Source organism: Notechis scutatus, chromosome 5 (genome assembly GCF_049901735.1).
Source record: "Notechis scutatus isolate UNSWTSFEM ecotype Mainland chromosome 5, rNotScu1.2, whole genome shotgun sequence".
Taxonomy (NCBI): Eukaryota; Metazoa; Chordata; class Lepidosauria; order Squamata; family Elapidae; genus Notechis; species Notechis scutatus.
This window is the reverse complement of record NC_142013.1, coordinates 82,380,644-82,398,830: the sequence shown is the minus strand read 5'-3', so window position 1 is coordinate 82,398,830 and position 18,187 is coordinate 82,380,644. Positions and strand designations below refer to the sequence as shown.

Here is an 18,187-nt window from a genome sequence, read left to right as displayed (position 1 = left end):
CTGGACTTCCTTGTTTTTTCTTTGAAGACATTTCACTTCTCATTCAAGAAGGTTCTTCAACTCTGACAGGTTAGTGGGGAATGGAAGGATTTATATTCCTTGCAGACAGCTGTTATATAGCTAAAAGTCTGTAGAGATTCTCAGTCATCCAGGTCATGGTTGCCCCAAAGGCAACTGGACTTACTTGTTTTCTCTTTGAAGATGTTTTGCTTCGAATGCAAGGAATATAAATCCTTCCATCCTATCCTGTCAGAGCTAAAGAAGCTTCTTGGATGAGAAGTGAAATGTCTTCAAAGAAAAAACAAGGAAGTCCAGTCGCCTCCTAAAAAAAAGCACCTTTGCGACAACCATGACCCGGATAACTGAGAATCTCTACAGGTAGCAGAGTGGTCATGCAATCCTTCAAAACCCTGAAAATGTAATCTGTGTCTCTCTTCAAAAGTTCCAAAGACAGATGCTAATTGATAAGACCGGAATATTTCAGTTAAGAATGTGAGCAAACTTGCTTCACTAGACTTCAGTGAATCATTTCTACAAGGTAATGCATCATTGATATATGACTCCAGAGAAAGTATTCAGAATGTATAAAGGTGTTCGGGTATTTTCCCACGTCATTGTAGTTGTTTTAAAGTTGTAGCAACGTTTCAGCAGAATCTCATCTGCCATCATCAGGCTTCTGTATTGTGTCCGTCTGTGAGTCAGACTTTTACAGTGGTTTCAGATTTAAATTTGGGGCAGCCTATTGCTGTGCCAGAATGGTTTTTTCTTCATTCTGATTGGTTGGGAGTCTTGGTCTGTGTTTATTGGTCTCGGAGTTTGCTGTGTTCTGCTTGATTGGTGTCTCTAATATCTTCTGTCTGTTTTTTGGCTCTTTTGTATCTTGATTGGCTGGCAGCATTGTGTTACTTTATTGGAGGCCTTTAGTGCAGCTTGGCTTCGGGTAAATGGACGACTATCATTAGTTAGGAAGCTGGGTTTCATCTGGGTGCCTGGTTGGGATGTGTTTGAGCTGGAGGTATCAGGGGGATCTGTTTGTGCCCAGGTGTTTGCCTGGCTTGTGGTGTGGAGATTTTTTTGTTTGTGAGTGCAGGCTTCCAAATGATTGACAGCCTGGTGGAATCATCTCTTCTATTCATGCTTTCTGGTCTTTTTTCAATCTCTATGGCTTCTCTGATGATTCTGTGGCTAGGGTTTTCTATAGTGGCTAGGGTTTTGGTGCCATTGAAGTTGATGCTATGACCTGTGGCTTCCATGTGTTGGACTAGTGAGGAAGTGTGTTCCAGCTTTTTGACTGCATTTTCATCCGCCTGGATGAAAATTTTGACTGCATTTCATCCACCTGGATGAACACAAAAATGCTCATGCCATTCCCCAGTTGCTGGCTGCTGCCTTTGAGATGGGTGGGTTTGCCACCCATCTGAAGTTTCTAGAGGTGGGTTGATATTTCCTTCTAGGCTGTGACTCCCAAGATGGGGAAGACTGGGACCGATTACATTTATCCTCACTGCCATCTACATTACTGCTCTTACAGTAACTAGTTATCCTTTCTGTCCCTTCCTAACAGCATTTTGGCATGGCTGTTTGGCTGGATTTTCTTAAATGGTCTTTTGCTCTTCTCCAGCTGAATTTTAGTTCTTCTATGGAATTCAATGGTAACAAACTGGGGCGAGGCACACTGTTAATAATTAAGCTAGGGTGAGGATGGGGTGGTGGTAGAGCTGCCCTACTTACCAGGCCTTGCACACCCAACACCTGCCTTGCTGGGCCACTTCTTCCGTGGCTGCTTGTTGCCACTTGTGCGTGTTGCCCCTGACCTCCATTTTGTCATCAGAGGCCTTCAGGAAAGCCGGATTGATGCGCTTGAGTTTTGGATTGATGAGCCTATTTCCCAGCCTCAGAGGCCTTTCGTGAAGGCCTCTCACAATGAAACGGAGGCCTGGGGTGATGCGTGCAAGTGGTGACAAGTGGACACAGAAGAAGTGGGCCGGCAGTGGGCTCCTTGCTGTGTGGGCTGTCAGTGCCACCACCAGAAGGTGAGTCAGCGGAAGACATACACACTCTGAAAATAAGACCTGGTGCCTTTTTTGCTGGCAAAAAAATTATAAGACCAGGTCTTATTTGGGGGGAAATATGGGTAGTTTTCCTAGAATTTTTTTTTTTTAAACAAGTTTTATTTTCAAGACAAACAATACATAGATACACATAAAACAAAACATAAAAGCATAAAAATCTCTTATCTGAAAGTTGATTAGTCCCGGGTTAAAACTCTTGGTACAGACACAAATTCAAATTCATATTCATTTTACATACCATTTCATATCTTATTAACATTTTCAGTTTTCTATATGTCTTCTCCTCTCCTTTAAATTTTCTCAATTTTATTTTATTTTATTTATCTCCTCTCAATTCATATCATAATATTTATTATTCTTTGTCTGTTCTATTCCAGCCAGCCCTTTATTTTCCTTCTTTAAAAAAAAAAGAAAAACTTCTCCTGCACACTATATGGAGTATGATGCCTTTATCTCTTTCCCCTACATTTATAATACTTAATATAAAACACATAACATATATTGGGATTCTGTCTGGTACATTCTAAAATTATACTATATTATCAAAAATAATACAAATCTATTCATTAGTATTAATATTCATTCATATCTTAAACATTTAAATCATTACTTTTCAATTAAATCACATACTTTTATGGGAGCCCTATTTTTCATAGTTATATATTATATCCCTCATCATATATTATAACTCATTATTTCATTAAAAAGTACCTCCCTCTTCTACTTCAATTCTCATTTCACAAAAAATTTCGCTAGTATACCATATTCTAATCATTAATATTAACAATCATTTATATCTTAAACATTTTATCCATTTCAATTAAATATCATGCCTTTGTGGGAACACTTATGCTTTTCAAAGATTATTACCCCCCCCACATCACAATCTTGAATTATGTTTCGTTACAGTACTCCCTTTTCTTAACCAAAAATTTCACTAATTTATGTTAAATATTTAATCACATTTTAGGTTACATATTGTTTCTAATTTTCTGTTTACTTCTAAATACAAGTATAAAAATGCAGTCTTATGTACCTTTCTAGAATCCCTTTAACCATAAAGCTTATCCATTATCTCTAAAAAAAATTTGCTTCTTAACATCTTGCTCCCCACCATTAGGACTTCTCATCCCTTCCTTTCTTTCTTGTTCCTTCTTCTCCTTATCCTCTTTAACCCCTTGTCTCTCCACCTCCCTTTTATTCTGCTTTCCCCCTTTCTGTTGTTTCTTAACATAATATCCCCTTTTCACCTTATTCTTCTCTTTTGGGCTATTTTTCCAGATCTTAAAGACCTTTTCCCTTTTTCTCTTGCTTTTTCTCTTCTCCAGTCAAAGTAATTTGTTCATCAAAGATGGCTTCTCCTTCTTCTTTGTCCCCATCATCCTCATTCTGCTTCACATAAATATAAACCGCCATTTCCAAGTATTGAAAAATAGTGTCAAGACCATCTTCCCCTCCTTGTTTTTCTCTTTCAAATTTTTGATATATAAGTTCCAATTCATCCATAGATGATGCCATTGTGTAGAGAAAAAGTTTTTCCAAACAACCACCCAGATGATTTAATCAGAAGTAATTTCCAAAGGTTCCAAAGTCACCAAACAATCCAAACAGACTATTTCTTTTAGATACCTTCTTCTTCTTCACTTTCTCTTTCTGGGGTTAAAGTAATCACAAATCCTTTTCAAATATATTTTTGGAAGTTTTTAAACTCTTTGTAATTCTAGGCAATCTTCTCCTTATTTTCAAATTTTGCTCTAATTCTTTTTCACTCTCCCTTCCCACTCACAGCCAAAAAGGTTTTGTTTTTTTCCGCTGTCACTTTAGGAGGGAGAGTAGAACAAAGAAAAACTTTCCCCTTTAGAATATTCGCAGCTTAAAACTCTCACAGGGAACAATATATACTTAGCAGCCTTCAAGATTCCAGGTCATTTTCTCCCGTCTTGTCCCGGTTAGAATCAACTTTCACTTTTCTTTCAGCTTCCTCCCTCCTGCACTTGCTTGTCCGGCTGCAGCTTTCTTCGTGGCGGCCATTGCTGACCGCCGTTCCTCCGCCTCGGGAAAAGGGGGTTTAGCCGGCTGGGGAGGGGTTTGCGACACCCCAAACCCCTTGCCGGATCCCCTGTCTTCAGCTGCCTCTGCGGGCAAGCTATATCCCCCAGATCCAAATGGATCGGGGGAAACTTGACGGTAAACGCAGCAGGGATCGCGCGGTCGCGAATCCCTGCCGCCGCCGAAAGATTGCAAACCGGAAGTCAGTTTTCCTAGAAAATATTGTTCAGTATGTTTGTTAGTTTATTTTATTTGAATGGCTGCCCATCCCACAACAGTGCCTCTGTTTTCTATTCTTGCAGTTATTTACCAATTTGCCCAGTGTTTTTTGTTCATGTTGTCCAAATAAAGAGGAAGGCATTATTGAAGAGTCAATAAAGGAATGGTGGTTCTCAGTTCCTCCTTATATTCGTAGGGAGAATAATATTACACGTGCGAGCTGATAAGTAAATGTTCATCCTGCAAACCATTCAAATTATATTGCCATTAAAAAAGGAAATGTTTCTTTTGCGCTCTCTCTCTCTCTCTCTCTCTCTCTCTCTCTCTCTCTCTCTCTCTCTCTCTCTCTCTCTCTCTCTCTCTCTCTCTCTCTCTCTCTCCAAATCATTCATTATGTGCCATTATGTGTAGGAGATTAACTGATAAAATAATAATTGCTGTATGAAAATCTTGGTAAGATTTTTATATTCAGGTTTCCACTTTTTCTTCTGCATTGTTGTTTTTAAATCTAAGAATCAAAATGACACGTTACAAGATGGTGGACTTCCATATATGTGTGTATTTAGGCATGGGTGAATGAATAAATAGATACATGCACATCATCACCACAGGTTTCATTACCTTAGGACGTAAAAGAATTGGAATGATCCTACAATGTAACAGTATATGAAGTGTGAGAAGGAAATATGAAAACATATAAGAATAGGTAGGAATAAATGGAATGCATTTGTAGAAGCATTACCAAGCTAATTCGTAGTATGGAAAAGCTGGAATCTACTCCAACTCTTCATTATCAATGCCATAAATTCACTTCTCCTGTATTTCAGTACTATCATTCATGATAAGTATGAAGAATTTTCATTTACAGCTGTGTCAGATCTTTCTTAAGGTGTGCCAACAAAAGCCCACATAATCACATAAATTGTCCATTTGTTCGATTCAGTTTTCTATTATTGGACAATGGTGAAAAGAGTGTCTGTCAAACCGAGCTCATATAAGCACATATACTGGTAGTATCCATCTTTTTTGGCGAATTGATCACATTTAAATTTACTTTTACCTATGTATAATATATCATCGACATAGACAAGTACTTTTTCACATATACCTTGTTCCCTTTTAATAAATACACATTTGTCAGCTGAAGTGGCAGTGAAACCTATTAGTCTTAAAGTTTTGGAAAAACAATCGTACCATCTCTTACCCGATTGTCGCAGACCATAGAGACTTTTATTGAGTATCCAGGTTTTTCCTTCATTACAGTCAATTCCTGGTGGTGCTCTGACATATAATTCCTTATCTAATGGTGCATGTAGGTATGCTGTTTGTACATCGAATTGATACACGTGTTCATTTAGAATTGAGGCAATGACTAAGGCTGTCTTAACACTCTCTGCCCTCACTGTAGGTGAATAAGTGTCTATGTAATTGTCTGGAGACTTTTGTGAGAAACCTTGTGCCACCAGTCTTGCTTTGTATAGATTTTTGTTATCCTCTAAGGGTTTTATTTTGTATACCCACCTGCTACCGATAATTTTGTTTTTCACTGGAACCTTTGAGGGGGTATAAACTTCTAGTTTTTTACTACTTTCCATCTCCCTCTGCATGGCCTCTTTCCATTTTAGCTGTTCATTTGGTGGGAGTGTGTGTATGTCATTATAATTTTTGGGTGTAGTTATGGTGGTATCAATAGACATCACATAGTCCCTTAAGATATTTGGAATTTTTCCCTTATTAGATCTTATTGATCTCCTGGGTATGTTTTTGGTTGGGATATTTTTTTTCGATGAGTCATCTGAACTGCACTCATCTATACCTCTGATTTTGAGTATGTGGTGACCTTCCTTCCACTCCCTAACCTTAATGTTATTTCTGTTGGGTTTTGTGTTTGTAGTGTGTGTGTGAAGTTGTGTTTGTTTCTGATCATTTCCAAGCATTAAATGGAAGGCTGATAAAACAGGATTTCAGTTCCATGATACAATGAATTACTTCATTCAAGATTGGACAGCAACATATTTATTTGTTTTTTCTTTTATTTTATTTCAATACATTAAGGTGGCATACATAGCAATCAGTTTGCTCTATAACAACCCACTAACAAAAGTATTTGAAAGAATAAGGGAGAAGCTAAATAAAAGTCTTGGAACTCTTGAGGGTCAAGACTAGTGAAAGCAATTATAGAAATTAATTGTCTGCAATAGCATCAATAGTCATTCATGCATAACATGTATAAGAAGAGCAGGGTAGACATAGTAGTATATAGGAGGATTCCATGAAATTGCCATCATACCAAAATCAATTGCTACCTATAGCTGTATTGGAGTGCAGCTGGAAGTTCTGAGGCAATAGAAATACCTAATGCCAAATATGTAGTTCTAGAGGCCTAGGTTCTATTAGGTTGGAATAAATTCTGGAGAGTCGTGATTGTCTTGAATCCCAATCTGCAAGCAAGATCTGGGGAATTGTAGAAAGTGGTGAATTGGCCTGGAAGAGAATATTTAGAAGCTGTTACAGAAATACCAAGCCCAAGAGCGTCCCTAAAGCCCTGAGAAATGAGACCCGGCCTGACTCCTCTTTCATTAAATGGGTACAGGAGATAGAAGGTAACTCATAAACAGTTTTGTAGATAATGAAAAGTAGTTCTCGTGTTACTATGGACTCAGCTCTCTGATCTTGTCTTTTAGTCCTGACAAGCCATATGCTGTGATATTTCCACCTTCCTCAAAAAGTAATGTATTTTGCTGTTTCTTACAACTGAGGCACAATAGGCATTCTAACACCAACAGACTACAGTAGATGCTCCACATTAAAGACATTGGTGTTGTGAGTAATGATGTACCTTCTCTTGTGCAACAAATAGATATCTATAGAATTCCAAAATCTCAAGACTCTTTTCAACTAAATTACTTTTAATCCAGTATGGATATTATAATGGAAGGATACATCAAAGTAGGGTTAGTAGATGGATAACAGGATTAGCATAATGAATAGATACATCTATATGCTCACAAGTTAACAATACAATAGTAACAGCAGTTTTATTATTGTAACACTCACAAGGAATGAAGCATGTTGAAAACTATTTTTTGACCAAAATGACATCAAATATATTTCCTTTCTTGAACTGAATATTTGTAAATCCAGCTGTATTGAAGAGTATACAATATTCTGATGCCATCCGCACTTTTCCTTCAGAATGAAGCAACATTATGATGGAGTACATATGAGCAGGAAAAGACCCAGATATTTCTTGATCAATAGTTGGTTCCACTACTAAGACTCCACCACCTGTTGCAAAAGTAATTTGTTAACTCAGGAATAGGTTGCCTAGAAAAGAAAAAGTGTCCATACATCTTATTTTCATTCCTATGGCTATGGCCTTTCTCCCACTTTCTTCCTCTTCTAAAAACATTGTTTTGATCTTTTTTCCCCATGATCTATTTTAGTTTCCTCAGAGTCCTAAAAAATACCAAAATATTTTGCCAATCCACAGCTACTACTGCATTCCCTAACTCATAACACATACTATTTTAGCCCACTTAACATAGATTTGCTCTGCCTATATTTCATGACTGAAGCATCATGGAAATTCTAAAGAATCTTTTCACAACAGGACTTTCCTTAAATTCAATCATAAGTGGTATTTTTGTGTTTTGTTAGCGTAAGAAATAAATAGGCTTTATGATAGGTTTCATAGGTACTTATGGGAGGAAATGGATTCCACACTATAGGAATGGCTCAATGTTATTTGGGACTGTATTTCAAACTGTCATGGTCCTATTTCTTCTCCAAGTTCAGATTTAATAACTAATAAATGTTGTTTGTGCTTTGAAAAGTGTCAATCTGTCACCTCAAGGAAACTTTAAGTTTAGAAAAGAGTTGTTTTGCCTGCAAATTGATCCATTTCTAATTTTATTAGATAGAAAAGTACCACCTTTCTATCTGCAAATCTATTACCACATATTTTGACCTTGCAGTCTAGGATTAGGGTTAATACATCCCAACTTCAGGTAGTTCTCAACTTACAACCTCATTCAGTGATCATTCAAAATTATGATGATGTTAACTCTTACCTGAAGTTATGTCCACTGCAATGCACCTGCAGTCATGTGATGAAAATTTGGATGCTTAGCAACACACCAGCACTTATCCTCTATCCTGCCCACCAACATCTCCCCCTCCCATCTCAGTTGCACATCCATCCCTCCAACAGACATAAAGCTGCCATGGACCTGGAAGCCTTGGTCTGGTCCCTGCCCACTTTCCTCACCCAAGAGAGATGGCCCAAGAGTTCTCCTTGCGCCACTGTACCCTGGTCTACTACATTTGCCTTTTTGTGTAGCTACTGACAGGTGTGCCAAGCAAATGTAAGGCACAGCCGAAAAGCTAGCAAATGCTGTCTTTGAAGGGTAGAAAGGCTGGCACAAAAAACAGAGAGAACTTTTGTGTGGAGTGGAGAAAGGAAACTGGAATCCTGAAGACCCAAACTTCCTTTCTCTAACCAAGCACAGTAGTTCTTTTCTGTAGATAAAGTGGAAGGGAACTCCTATATTGAGCCAGAGAAAAGAAGCTTAGTTCCTGAAGGTCACAGATTCTTTTAGGTCACAGATCAAACACTATCTATATTTTATCAAGAGAAATGGCGTCGATGTTCCAAAGCGTTAGGGTTACTATGGAAAAGAATCACCGAGAGATAAAGTACCTAATGCAAGGCATATATGGGAAAATATGTTATACCTGATGATGAACGAAGATCAAAGAGTACAGGAAAGAGAGGAGATAGCAGAAAGAACGGAAGAAAAGATTGAACAGACAAACCAGCAAATAAAGCAGGAAGATGGGAAGGAGAAGATGATAAAGACAATAATGGCTGATTAAATAAACCAAGGGAAAAGCACTTTAAGAGATTTAGAAAGGGAATTGGAAGGTATTTTTGAAAGGGAGATAGGTTTTTTGATGGATACTCCAAAAGACCTGGCAGCTTAGGAGGATAGAGATGGGAGAAATATTCAGTCTCAATGATGAAGATACAGATGTTGATGGGGACAAAGTTCCAAGAGAGGAGTATGAGAGGCAAGCCAAAAAAATAATTCCAAAATAAGGATGGCCTGATAAGAAATTTGAATAGAGGTAGAAATAAGAATACACACCTTTATATGAAGCAATAGTTAGATGGAAAGATTGGAGGTTGAAAGAGAGTATTGTAAGGTATGTTTAAATAACAGGAAGATTGGTACTTGAATGGCATATTGTGACTTTGAATGATCAAATAATGAAGAGCTATGCCTTATATAAACATAGGTATTAATATTAGGATTAGCAAGGGTGACCTGACTGGAAAGTTAGAATAGAGCTAGAAATAATAAATAGGGGGAATATTAGCAGATATTATCTTTACACAATAGAATAAAAGTAATAATTTGATGGAAAAGATTAGAGGTTGAAAGATGGTATTATCATGTATGCTTATAATATCATTGGCATTAAAATGGAATATAATATTGAATAACTACCTTTTAAAAAAAACCATGTATATTAATACTAGGATTATATAAGTTTGATGAATATAACAACCATTATGAATATCATTATTGATGTTTCTATCAAAATGAATTATACCTAGGGGCCACACTGTTCCTGTAGTGATATTGATGTTTATTTAAAAATAAAAATCTAATAAAACTTGGGGGAGAGGGAAAGCAATGGGGACTTGATTGGCTTACTTCTCTTCCCATTCACAATGACAGTTTTTCTCTTTCTAGCAATGTGAATATACCTACCTGTCTTACAGGTTGTAAATATTTTTGTTAGTAGCTGGATACACTTTTCATCATTCCAATTATACAAGACTCTTGATAAGATGTAAAGATCTGCTTCAGGAATTGGATCTTTAAAGAAATCCCCTTCAATAAAAATAATTCTGTTAATAATGTAAGAATTGAAGTCTTATCACCTTAGAAACAGAAATTATTCCCCCTTTCACAAAGCTTGGCTCTACAATGCTAGTGCTTTTTGAAATGGAAGTCATTGTTTCAAAACATATATTACCTTCATGGAAAGTGATCTGGGAGTCTTCTGAAAATGCATTATATTTTTTAGATATTTCCACAACTTCAAGAAGATCAAAAATTTTCACAGTACAATTTGGGTACTTTGAAATCAATTCTTTAGCTAAGCCACCACTATTTCCTTGAAAAAGAACAAAATGTAAAAAAAAGGAACTATGTAAGAAAAAATATCCTGCATGTCAACATTTTTAACAATTTACTAGAATATTTATGACTTCAAAAAAACCTTAGGTCATTGTTTTATTTTTCATCCAGCTGGGCTAATCAGACATATAATATTATGATTTAAAGAAATATATTCATTAATATATATATATTGTCTGATTCCTTCTATATTTTTGTATTTTTATTACTGTCCTTTTACTATGCACATATTTTTTTTTATTTCTTTGAAAATCTATTTACTAAGTATTACTTCTCATTCCACTCCTGTGCAGTGACTCTTTGCATCACTTTTTCCTTGATTACTTTGCTTTATCAAAACTAAAGACCACCATTTTCTAAGCGGCTGCAGTGAAATTAAATCAATATTTTTTTCTACACCATTGTTTATAATTCCATGCAATAGTATCTGTTTTAAATCAGTGTTTGTCTTATTCCATTCTATGAAACCATTTTCAAAACTGGGCTAATCAGACATATAATATTATGATTTAAAGAAATATATTCATTAATATATATATTGTTATATATATAAAATGGGTAACTGCTTGATGGTGACGATAATAATTTTAATCCAACATAATTTCAGAGCATGATGTTGGGAAAGGTAGTTCTATGATTTTCATATTTTTATGGTCATCCCAGGTACAAATGTGAGAATTTCCCAAAATTTATTTGAAAACAGCTCAGTTTTGCAATGTGTCCACTGGAGATTGAGAGCAAGTACTACTTTGTCACATTAAGATACATGGTTAGCAAAGCAAATACTGTATGCGTAGAACTGTGATGAATTCTGTAATGTTTTTCATACATTTTTTTTCTTTGTGTACCTTCAATGTAGTCTCGAATCCTGGCAGCTACTTGGACAAGTTCCTGCTCTTTTCTTGTCAAGATTTCAGAACTGGTTTACCATTGCCCCCTTCCAAGGACTGAGAGAGACTGGCCCAAGGTCACCTAGCTGGCTTTATGCCTAATGAAGGATTAGAACTCACAGTGTCCTGGGTTCTAGTCACTACACCACCTGGTTCTCTTTTCATAATTATGCATCATAGCAATAACTCACCCAGGCAAGGGAGGAAAAAAGAAGAAGAGTACTTTCATCTTTAACATTTTTCCCACCTCTTTCCAAACAGTCTCAGGACTGTTGCTAGTTACTTTGAGACATCCAGGAATTCTGGTAAACAATTTCAAAAATAATTTTTTATCAATAAAATTCAAACCTCTAGGAAAAACAAGATCACAGGATGGGAGCTTGTAATTCTACTTTTGCAATTGGAGAATTGCAAGATCTCCAGAGTATCGTATGGTATTAAATTGATAGTAAGGGGCATGATGAAGACCGACAGGTACTTACCACCCAGATCACAAATGAGCTGAAAGCCAGAAAGATCAAAGGCAGAGACGACTTCTTTTCCATGCAGACTCCAAGCCTCATCCATGTACCTGAAAAAGCTTTCAACGCCTTCCTTTGATCTAGAATTGAAATTTGTACTGGCAGATGATTAACAGAGCTACAACTAAATAAAATACAACATGAATAACATCTGACCATGAAATTAGAATTGCACTCTTCATTATTCATTTTTGCATTTTTGTTTTTGTGTTAATGCTCTGGTTTTAAAGATATTATGTTTAACATCTCGATTGAAGTGTAATGGCATTAGGTATTTGTTTGGGGGCCGAATGAATTATTCCCATTTTCATTTAGTTTATGTTCTTAGTAATTCCTGGCCAGAATTGCTGAATATGCCAATAGATGCCTCAGGCTCAGCTGTTTTTAAAGAATCTCAAAAATAGCCCAAACTTCAGGAGTTTTTAATTATTTCCAAGCCAGAAAATAATGATGTTATGAGTTTTGGAGCAGAAAATAATGAGAAAAAAAGACAAGATACAGCACTATTCAGCACATCTCTCCATACCTTCTCCTTGCAAACCATCTTCCACAATTTCCACTAACTGGTGATAAATTGCCCAGTAGACAGTTTGCAAACTAGTCTCCAAATTTGTGATTGTACATTGGATGGAACATGAGCATAGTTAGAGCAAAGCTGGGCACATTGACCAAAATCAATGTTGGGTAGCATTGCTAATGTACTCTTTCTGTCTTATTAAAAAACTTTTATGAAAGTTAAAAAAAATGCTCCTTTTACCTGTACACAGGTCCATAAAATTCCTTTGAAGAAATGCCATATATTGATAGAATCTGAGGTTTCCCATCCCTGTAGCAAATTGTTTTTTTTTTAATTGAAAACAACAAAAATACCATTAGTGATTACATTTTTTTCTTTCTTTCCAGCATCAAATAGTACTTATATTTAATGAGTCATATTACTGCAAAAATTACTGTAAAAATAGCACAGGCTCTAAACAATACTAAAACCCTGTGAAGTGAGTGAACTGGAATTAAACCTTTATATCCATCTGGATTCACTACTTTTTATTATTACTTTAACCAATTCTTTCACAGGCTTTTTTTTTAACTTTGAATATTAAGCTCTCTGAATTCTGATATTTCATCAAATGAGTTTTGCTTCAATCATCAAAATGTCTTTCTAAAGTCAAAAGCTAAGACAATTTAAAGATTTTTAACTGGGTTAATAACCTTAACCCAGCTCTTTACAAGTTAGTTTTGTATATGTCTGTCCAGGCATGCCTGTATATAGATAGGCACCTTCTCCAAAGATGTTGAGCAAGAATTATATTTTGATTAAGTGAATAAGTAACATGTGTTAAGTTTGGAGAATAAGGAGACCAGACATCTGACCAGTGACTTCAACTCTTTAATAATAACAGGAATCAGAATGGAACAGAGCAATACTATGGGCAGCAGTAACCCTTTTATAGGGTTAGCTGCTGCCTTATTAACCAATGAAAATGTGCAACAGGTTTCAACTACTGACCAATAAGGACAGTCCCAAAAGTGGCCAATCAGGGACTGGTTCTGGCCCAATCCCAAGTTGTTGTATAAGGACCAATCAAGTGTGCAGGTTTTCAACCCCTAATTTGCATTTAGGTTATTCACTTTTATTGATTCACAACAACATGCACCACTGAAAAGTCCAAAAGGAAATGTGTGTGTAATCAGTGCACAACCACTGCATCTGTTGAAACTCCACCTCTCATAAGGAACACAGAAAGGTGCTTAAACAAATCCACAACTTCAAAGATCATTAGTTATTTGACCTCAGGGGAGATACCTGAGAAAACAGGCAAGCTGTATTGAATAATGATTATTTTAGATTAATTTAGTGCTGGGGTGTCAAACTCAAGGCCTGCGGGCCGAATCCGGCCCATGGGGTGCTTAGCTCCGGCCTGCAGAGCTGCCTTGGAAAAAGCTAAGGACTGGCCCGCAGTGCTTTGGCTCAGTCTAGGCTGATGAAATGCTAATTGTGGCAGCCATCCAGGCCAGAACGTGGTCAGCCTTAGATCTGTGGTGCTGCCCTAAACCCAGAGAGAGGCTGCTCCCTCCCCGCCCCTGGACATGTGCAAAGGAGTTAGCAAGTGCATGCGGGGCTTGGCGTCCCCAGGGACCGTCATACCCCGCAGGCTGACTGTGTTCAGAGCACTTCCCTTTCTCCCAGGACGCACAGGAGTTGGGACCAACATGGCAGGGCAGTCTCTCACTGGCTCCAGGGGACTGGTAGGTTGGATCTCAGGCTGACCATGTACTGGCCCAGATGGCTGCTCTTCTTCCTCCTTTCTTTCTCCAAGTTACAAGTTCAGGCCTGTGTGTGTGTAAGTTTTTAATTCCCAGATCTTTGAATAGTAGGCGGTAAAGATTCATGGCTGGCAATGAGCACAGGCTGGTTGCTGCTGGAATTTGGCAAAAAGAAGCAGGGAGAAGTGCCTGAATATGGTTTATTTTGGGGGTTCAGGGGTCAGGGAAGAAAGCCATGCAGGCCTCTCAAGTGAGGGGGGGGCGCACAGACTGGAAATATGCAAAGAGAATGGGCAGCTCTCATTCATTTGGGGTTCACGGGGGAGGAGCAAGCAAACGAACAGGGAATTTTTGTTTTTGTTTCTGTTCTTTTTATTTTAATTTGCCATGGCTTCTTCTGGACCTCTGACAACTTTTGATGTCCTTCGTCCCAAGTTCATTCATTTGGAAGTAGGAACTGGGGGAGAAAATTGAAATCGGGGAAGAGAAAGGAAATCTCCGTGGAAGGGGCTGTCTGTATATCAATACATTTGATTCTAATTCCCATCTCCTTCCTTCCTCTGTACTCAGGAAGAGATGAGGGGAGGGGGAGATATTGGCAGCCCTGAGTATTCGCGCAGGAGGCAGCGGGCGTGCATTGCCTGGCATCCTGGGTGAAAGTGAAGCGCTCAGGACTCAGTCAAATTGCAGGGCAAGACAATGCTCAGGAATGCCAAGCTCTGTGCATGTGCTACCTCCTGAGCATGTGCCCAGGGATCCCAATCTCTCCCCCTCTCCACATCCCTTTCTGAGCATGAAGGAAGGAGATGAGAATGAGAATTGAGGGAGGGAAGGAGGAAGATTGGAGATGCCCCAGATCATGCAGTTCTGCATCAATCCTAGATGTATTGAGACTCAGGCTCAAAGGAGAAAGCCATTTTGTGTTCTGTTTTGTCACAGACAAGAACTTTGTTGGCAATCCAAGTTAACATGGGTATTTTTGAATTGTGAGCTCTTAGGAAAGTATCCCCTCCGTGTGTGTTGCAAACAGCTATTTCCAATGGGAAAACAGGACAAGGAAAGAGGGGAAGAGAGCAAGGAAGGAAAACGAAGGAAAGATGGGAAGGAAGAAGAAAGAAAGAATGAATAGGGAAGGAAAAAGGAAGGAGGGAGGGAGGGAGGGAGGGAGGGAAGGAAGGAAGGAAGGAAGGAAGGAAGGAAGGAAGGAAGGAAGGAAGGAAGGAAGGAAGGAAGGAAGGAAGGAAGGAAGGAAGGAAGGTGATTATAACGAGAGAGAGTGAAGGTCTGAGGGAAATCCTGCCTTACTACTTGGCCACTATCAGCACTGCTTCCTTTTGCCATTTCCTTGTCCCCTCCCCTTGACCTTTCCTGGTGGTCTCCCATCCTATCCCTGAGGATACATAGCTGGGTTTCCTTCAAGGAGAGGGAGTGGGCCTTGCTCTGACCAACACACTTTGCCCTTCCGCATACAAAATGAACAACCTGACCAAGGAGAGAGAGCACAGCAGCAGTGGGAGCTGGCCATGTCCCTTACACCCCTTCCAGGTCAACCACAACCCTGATGCAGCCGTCAATGAAACCTTAGTGCATAATCATAAAAATGATACAATTTCCAAGCGAGGACTCAAATCCCAGTTACTTGTGAGGGGGGAAAAGCATTCAAAGAGACCTGGTCTATAACATGCTCTTGGCTAAAAGATTTTTATTTCACCAATGCTCCTTTCTTACCTTACAGCTTCAGGCAAGTATTGCAGTGATAAATATCCATATTCTGAAAAAAATTTCATGGTATAATACTGAGACTTTGGGCTTGATTTAGCCAGAAACAGATCGGAAAACTCTGTGTTTCCATAAAGATCTAAAAATGAAACCATAAGACAATTGCTTCAAAACACCATTGCTGAATTCCATATGCTTTTGAGATGAATGAAGCATAAGGTCCATTATAAATGATTACATTTCAGTTTATTTCAGTCACGAAACCCAAACCATTTCATCTGCCATTCCAAAAAGAGTTCCTGACGATGTTGAAACAAGTCACAGTCTGGGCAAAGTGGCTGAGTTCTCCGAACATAAGCTTTATAATGTAACAAATTAGTGAGAAAAAGTCACAAGATAACTATGAATAACCATTTTAAATTAAAAGAATGAGAAAAGAATGGCCAGAAATGCTATCTCCATGAAAAAGTATGCTATGTGGTCATTTTTAAATAACTGCAACTGCTTCTCCCTGCTAACAGGATCACCTTTGCCCTCCTTCCATTCCACTTTCAGGACCTTTAACCCCACACAGGCCCCCAGCAGTGTCTGCATCCCAGTGAGACTGGTCTTCAAGCGCTCAGCCACAGTCGCAGAGGGCAGCGGTTCCCCCGACTCCCTCAGCAAATCAAAGACACCCAGCTCACTTGCAGTAAATATGATCTGGAAAGACATGGACAAATGTACAAAAAAAGAGAAGATGTGAGTACAGATTTAATCTTTTTTAGGGTTTCGGATAACACAGAGAACCATACTTGCACTCCAGAGAATGATATGTTCTAGAAATCAAGAATTATTATATATGGAAATCAATTTGTCTCTTTATACATTTGACATAGTTTTGGCACCAAAAGATCTATAAATGTTTTATACCACTCAATAAGGTACCCATCTTATCTTGTTTTTTTACAACTTGTTTTAAAAATTATGTATTTAATTCTACCTCAGGTAGAGGAACAAATAACAGCTGTTTTTCTGTATCATCTAAAGATGGTATATTGATTTTATTTTAAAAGGCTTCTATATTGTCTTCAGTACATTGTCTGGTTTATTACAGGTAGTCCTCCCTTATCAAGGGGTCATTATACAACGATTTGAATTTACAACGGGCACAGAATTGGTGCTTTATACCCTGTAAAGTAACCCCAGACATCATAAATGGTAAGAATGCCCCGTTGTGGTCATATGAATGGATGTTTAATAAATATGATTTAATAAATCAGACTTTATTACTTCCAGCATTCCACAGTCACATGACCGCAATTCCTACTGCTTTTCACCAGTTTCTGGCAAAAAGGGCCATTCAAATGAATGGATTTACTTAATGATTTGGGCATTCACTTAATAATTGTGATATTTGCTTAAGTGCCATAAAAAAGGTCCTAACTTTACTTCTGATCATGCAGGTACTTTCACTTACAATCCTAATGACTTAAAATCATATTTCAAGGCTCAATAATGATCATAAGATAGGAAATCCCTGTATATAATTCTGATTTTTTTTTCAAAATTGATACTTTATAGCCATTGAAATTTTACACAGACAAAGAATATATTTTTGTAAGTTTGAATATCTAATACATTATTTGTAAGTATTACATATCTTACTTTTGAAATTAAAAACGAATGCTGGTGACGAAAGAACATTTTTATATGTTCAGTTTCTTCAGATGAATGCATTGTGTTCTTAGGAAGTTCTGCAACAGTCCTCTTCATATGAAATCAAAAATATTAAATCTTCAGTTCACTAGGCCAGCACTTTAGATATGACTTGATGCCACAGTCAGGAAGTCAAAGCTGCAAAAATAAATAAAGCCTTAAAGGAATTGTTTTAAATAAAGTATGGAATTTAAAGAGAAACCTCCTCTGCTGGCTTCGAATTTCCCGCTGGGAAGCATTGCCGGCGCGACATAGAAATTGAGACGGAAACAGCTGCTAAAAGCAAGGTCCTCTTTATTTGTTGCAGGAAGGAGTACGCGTTCCTGGGCTAGCAACCGGACTTGGAATAACTGGATGTTTTTATAGCCTTTTTGCATTAGGAATTTGTGTTTCAATAGCTTTTGTGTTTCTATTACCTTTATTGGTTTGTGCCTCGTGTGATTCCTGTGCTTAATAGATTTATTCCTTATTTGGGCTTGTTTGGAGGGCTGGCGGGGAGTGGTTGCTAGGGCTTGATTGGATTTCTAATTTAATCTTCTTAT

The 18,187-nt window shown here is 37.9% G+C and overlaps 1 protein-coding gene across 2 annotated transcripts; it reads right to left on the bottom strand.

Moving 5' to 3' along the window:
• Positions 1 to 6,336: 6,336 nt before the first annotated feature.
• LOC113411579 (acetylserotonin O-methyltransferase-like) lies at positions 6,337 to 17,783 on the bottom strand. 2 transcript variants are annotated; one of them, XM_026666713.2, is made up of 9 exons: positions 17,595 to 17,783; positions 16,475 to 16,649; positions 15,957 to 16,086; positions 12,721 to 12,789; positions 11,925 to 12,043; positions 10,389 to 10,529; positions 10,121 to 10,243; positions 7,398 to 7,628; positions 6,775 to 6,824 (listed from the first exon to the last, which is right to left on the bottom strand). In XM_026666713.2, the coding sequence occupies exons 1-8, from the start codon at positions 17,700 to 17,702 to the stop codon at positions 7,420 to 7,422; spliced, it is 1,074 nt and encodes a 357-aa protein (XP_026522498.2). In that variant the 5' UTR covers positions 17,703 to 17,783; the 3' UTR covers positions 6,775 to 6,824; positions 7,398 to 7,419. The 2 variants fall into 2 exon arrangements, with proteins under 2 accessions (XP_087823301.1, XP_026522498.2); XM_087967175.1 differs by having other exon boundaries at positions 6,337 to 7,628.
• Positions 17,784 to 18,187: the final 404 nt, after the last annotated feature.

Excerpts from the sequence above, each read along its gene's own strand:
- LOC113411579 (XM_087967175.1), bottom strand. The coding sequence starts at position 17,702 with ATGAAGAGGACTGTTGCAGAACTTCCTAAGAACACAATGCATTCATCT. Across the intron at positions 16,650-17,594 it reads ATTCGTTTTTAATTTCAAAA|ATCATATTTACTGCAAGTGA; the intron begins GTAAGATATGTA and ends ATGTCTTTCCAG. Across the intron at positions 12,790-15,956 it reads TACTTGCCTGAAGCTGTAAG|GGATGGGAAACCTCAGATTC; the intron begins GTAAGAAAGGAG and ends AATTTGCTACAG.